This window comes from Haliotis rufescens, unplaced genomic scaffold (genome assembly GCF_023055435.1).
Source record: "Haliotis rufescens isolate VD_foot unplaced genomic scaffold, xgHalRufe1.0.p SCAF_7, whole genome shotgun sequence".
Lineage (NCBI taxonomy): Eukaryota > Metazoa > Mollusca > Gastropoda > Lepetellida > Haliotidae > Haliotis > Haliotis rufescens.
The window spans coordinates 54,138,864-54,142,541 of NW_025964361.1; the positions used below are offsets into that span (position 1 = coordinate 54,138,864).

The 3,678-nt window shown below is 42.8% G+C and overlaps 1 protein-coding gene across 1 annotated transcript; it reads left to right on the plus strand.

Moving 5' to 3' along the window:
- Nucleotides 1-1,786: 1,786 nt before the first annotated feature.
- Nucleotides 1,787-2,989, plus strand: LOC125376241 (secreted acidic protein 2-like). The gene is made up of 3 exons (XM_048388218.1): nt 1,787-1,833; nt 2,352-2,532; nt 2,618-2,989. Exons 1-3 carry the CDS (start codon nt 1,787-1,789, stop codon nt 2,987-2,989), a joined length of 600 nt encoding a protein of 199 aa, XP_048244175.1.
- Nucleotides 2,990-3,678: the final 689 nt, after the last annotated feature.

Consider the following 3,678-nt stretch of genomic DNA (forward strand, 5'->3'; position numbering starts at 1 on the left):
AGGAATGTGTTAGTATTTTTTATTCTTTTAATGTAACGACTTCTCATCGAGAAAAATTATGAATTGTGATATCGGGGAAATTTAGTTGGCAGGCCAGCAGTACCAAAACACCTCCAATCATTCAGTATGGTATGTATACGGTATATCTCCTTCATTTGTCCTGTTTATTATAGGGAGCACGGGGAATCGAACCCGGGTCTTCGGCGTGGCGAGCGAACGCTTTAACCACGAGGCTACCCCCACCGTCCCTATATCATAATAAAAGTGGAGATGTACTACATTGGATGATTTAGTTTGAAATGATTTAGTTTAAGCATTCATATTTAGGCTGATTCTTAGAGTCGGACTGCGCTGAGAAACACAGTATACTGACTTCGAGCCAACCAAGCCTTGTGCTTTCCCCTTAATGCCGCGCACCAGGCAGGGTAACAACAAGTACCATCCGTTAACATCTTCTGGTATGACACGGCCGGGGATAGAACCGCCGACCTTCCGCACTCTGGGTAGGCGCTCTAACCACTACACGACCAAGGCGGTGAAGATGCAGCGGGATCCTGTTCTTCACAGGGAGAAAGTATAGTGACACCGCAACCTGACGGGGCTAGAGGTCATGATCCCGGGGACGCGACTGGGGGACACTGACCTAGGTCTCCAGAAAGTATATATGGCACTGTTAGATTGTGTCCTTGTTACATCGCAGAGTGAGTGAGTATGGTTTTGCGCCGCTTTAAGCAATATTCCAGCAATAACGTGGTGGGGGAGATCGGAGAATGGACTTCACACGTTATACCTTTGAAGGGAATCGAACCCGAGTCAAAACTAACCACCAGGCTACCCCACCACACACAGATATTGAGAAATAGTTTCCTCGACAAAAGAGTTGTCGTTATTAGGTTTTTAAGTCAGAGTCGACAGCTATTGATAAATATATTATCAAAAATCAGAATCTGAGTTAAGATCTGAAAATGTAAAGAAAAGTATACTTCCTTTTCCGTTTCTAACAAAAAAATGTTGTCAACGAACAAAAAACAACGTGCGTATGTATGGTATTGAGAGTAACACCTGTGTTGAATAAATTGGTGCACATATCTTTTGAATAGGTAAAAAATATCAAATTCAAAACATGTTAAGCGCATTAATTTGTTTATCTGAAAACGTTCAAAGCAGAAGAAAAAAAACATTTCCCTTTTTATAAAAATACATATTAGTTCACAACATCAACACTGTCACATGCCGACAGTATTTTACGGTGGTTGTACCGACTCATGACGTCCACAGTCAAGTATATACATCACTACGATTAGATAACATGTGACATCGGTGCAACGCGCCACTGAACTTAAGATGTGTCGACCACAGTGGACTTCTGCTCGATCAGGGCTGGAATTTACGCTGAAAAGGCCCTACTCTGTATGCTATGACATCCACTTGGTGCTTTGCCTGTGCACCTCGTTGCCTCAAAGACCAAGTGAGTTGGGCACCACGAGAGATAAAATGTCGATATAAAGAAGACGTGTAGGGTCAACGCAAGACGGGCATGTGCCAGGTGTGTACAAGCACTCCTCAACCTGATACATGACGTATACATGTATCATGACATATCAACAAGTTATGGAATTTGGGCTAAGCCTAACATAACGGTTAAAACATAAACCTTAACAGAGCCATAATGTACGTTTTCTGGATTTTTGTAACTTAACGGAACATGCATTAAAAATAACAACAAAAATGATATCACTTACGAAAGAAGAAGCGATGGAAATTAGTTATGTTCAAAACTACGACAATGGTGGTGATGAATGTGACGACAGCGGCGATGATGACACTGGAGACGTAAATGATGTCATTTACAATAACCGTGCAACGACGACGGCGATAACAGTAACGATGACGGTAATGTTTGTTGTGACGACAACGGTGATGGAAGTGGCGACGGTATTAATGATAATGACGGCGATGGTTATGATGACGGTGAAGGTGGCGATGACGAGAAGACGTATGTGTTGATAACAGTGAAGACAACTAGTGGCAGTGACGACGGCGGTGATGAAAGTGATGATGGTACTGATGATAATGACGACGATGGGGATAGTCAGTCACACTGGCGATGCAAATGATGGCATCGACGACAACGTGCAAGTATCGTCACGAAGACAAGAACGACGACGGAGAGGATGAGAGTGATGATGATGGTAATGATTGCAGTGACAATGACGGTGATGACAGTGACGACGGTATTCATGACAAACACGAGGATAGCAATGACGGTGACGACGACGGCGATGATAACAGTAAGGACGACAGTGATAATGACATGAATGATGACAGTAGAGACGACAGTGATGCGACAGTGACGACAATGGTGATGATGACAGTGACGACAATGGGGATGATGACAGTGACGACAATAGTGATGATCACAGTGACGACAATAGTGATGATGACAGTTTGACGACAATGGGGATGATGACAGTGACGACAATAGTGATGATCACAGTGACGACAATGGTGATGATGACAGTGACGACGACAGTGATGGTGACAGTGACGACAATGGGGATGATGACAGTGACGACAATAGTGATGATCACAGTGACGACAATAGTGATGATGACAGTTTGACGACAATGGGGATGATGACAGTGACGACAATAGTGATGATCACAGTGACGACAATGGTGATGATGACAGTGACGACGACAGTGATGGTGACAGTGACGACAATGGGGATGATGACAGTGACGACAATAGTGATGATCACAGTGACGACAATAGTGATGATGACAGTGACGTCAATGGTGATGATGACAGTTTGACGACAATAGTGATGATTACAGTGACGACAATAGTGATGATGACAGTGACGTCAGTGGTGATAATGACAGTTATAACAATAACGAGGGCGATGGTGACAACAACGACGACACTGATGGCCACGGTTTTGATGACAATGACGACGACAATCTTCCAGGAGGAAAGAAGACATTGAAAGAATGATAAAAGTGGACGCGTTTGGAAGCTGATGTAGAAATTGATATAGCCGTAGATGTTTGGAGTTATGTTTCACACATGCAAGCTGAACTCCGGTTGTGTGTTGTTATAACCCTCACTGAGCGCCCACGTGTCGAGGTGAGGGTCGTCACGTGGGATGTCAATTGCAACCCATCCACTGTCATGATGTTTAACTTCACATTTCCGTTGGAAACTTGTGATTGACATGTCTATACAAGCATCGTCCAGAAAGTATGAACATGGTTTTAGAAAAATATGGAAATTTAAAGGTAATTTCTTTCTCGTTTTAATTCGAGCCACTACACGGGTTTATGTATGTAATACTTCAATGAACAGGACTTAATAATTTAGCTGTACAAGTATTTATATGTAATGTATCACGGTGTTACTATTCAACATTATTTTGTTTTAAATTCGTTTTACTGGATTTTTAAATACTCTCCCACAGTGCTATGTATCGACAGCTGTAAAAGCTACGACCATGACTGCTTTGTGGAACAAACTGTGGTTCTCTGGTTTGGTTATAAGATGAGTGAGTGAGTGAGTGAGTGAGTGAGTGAGTTGGGTTTAACGCCGCTTTTAACAGTATTCCCGTCATATCACGGCGTGTCAGCTTAATGTGGGAGGAAAACCCGAAGTGATGCAGGTCTGAAACGTTTACCACTT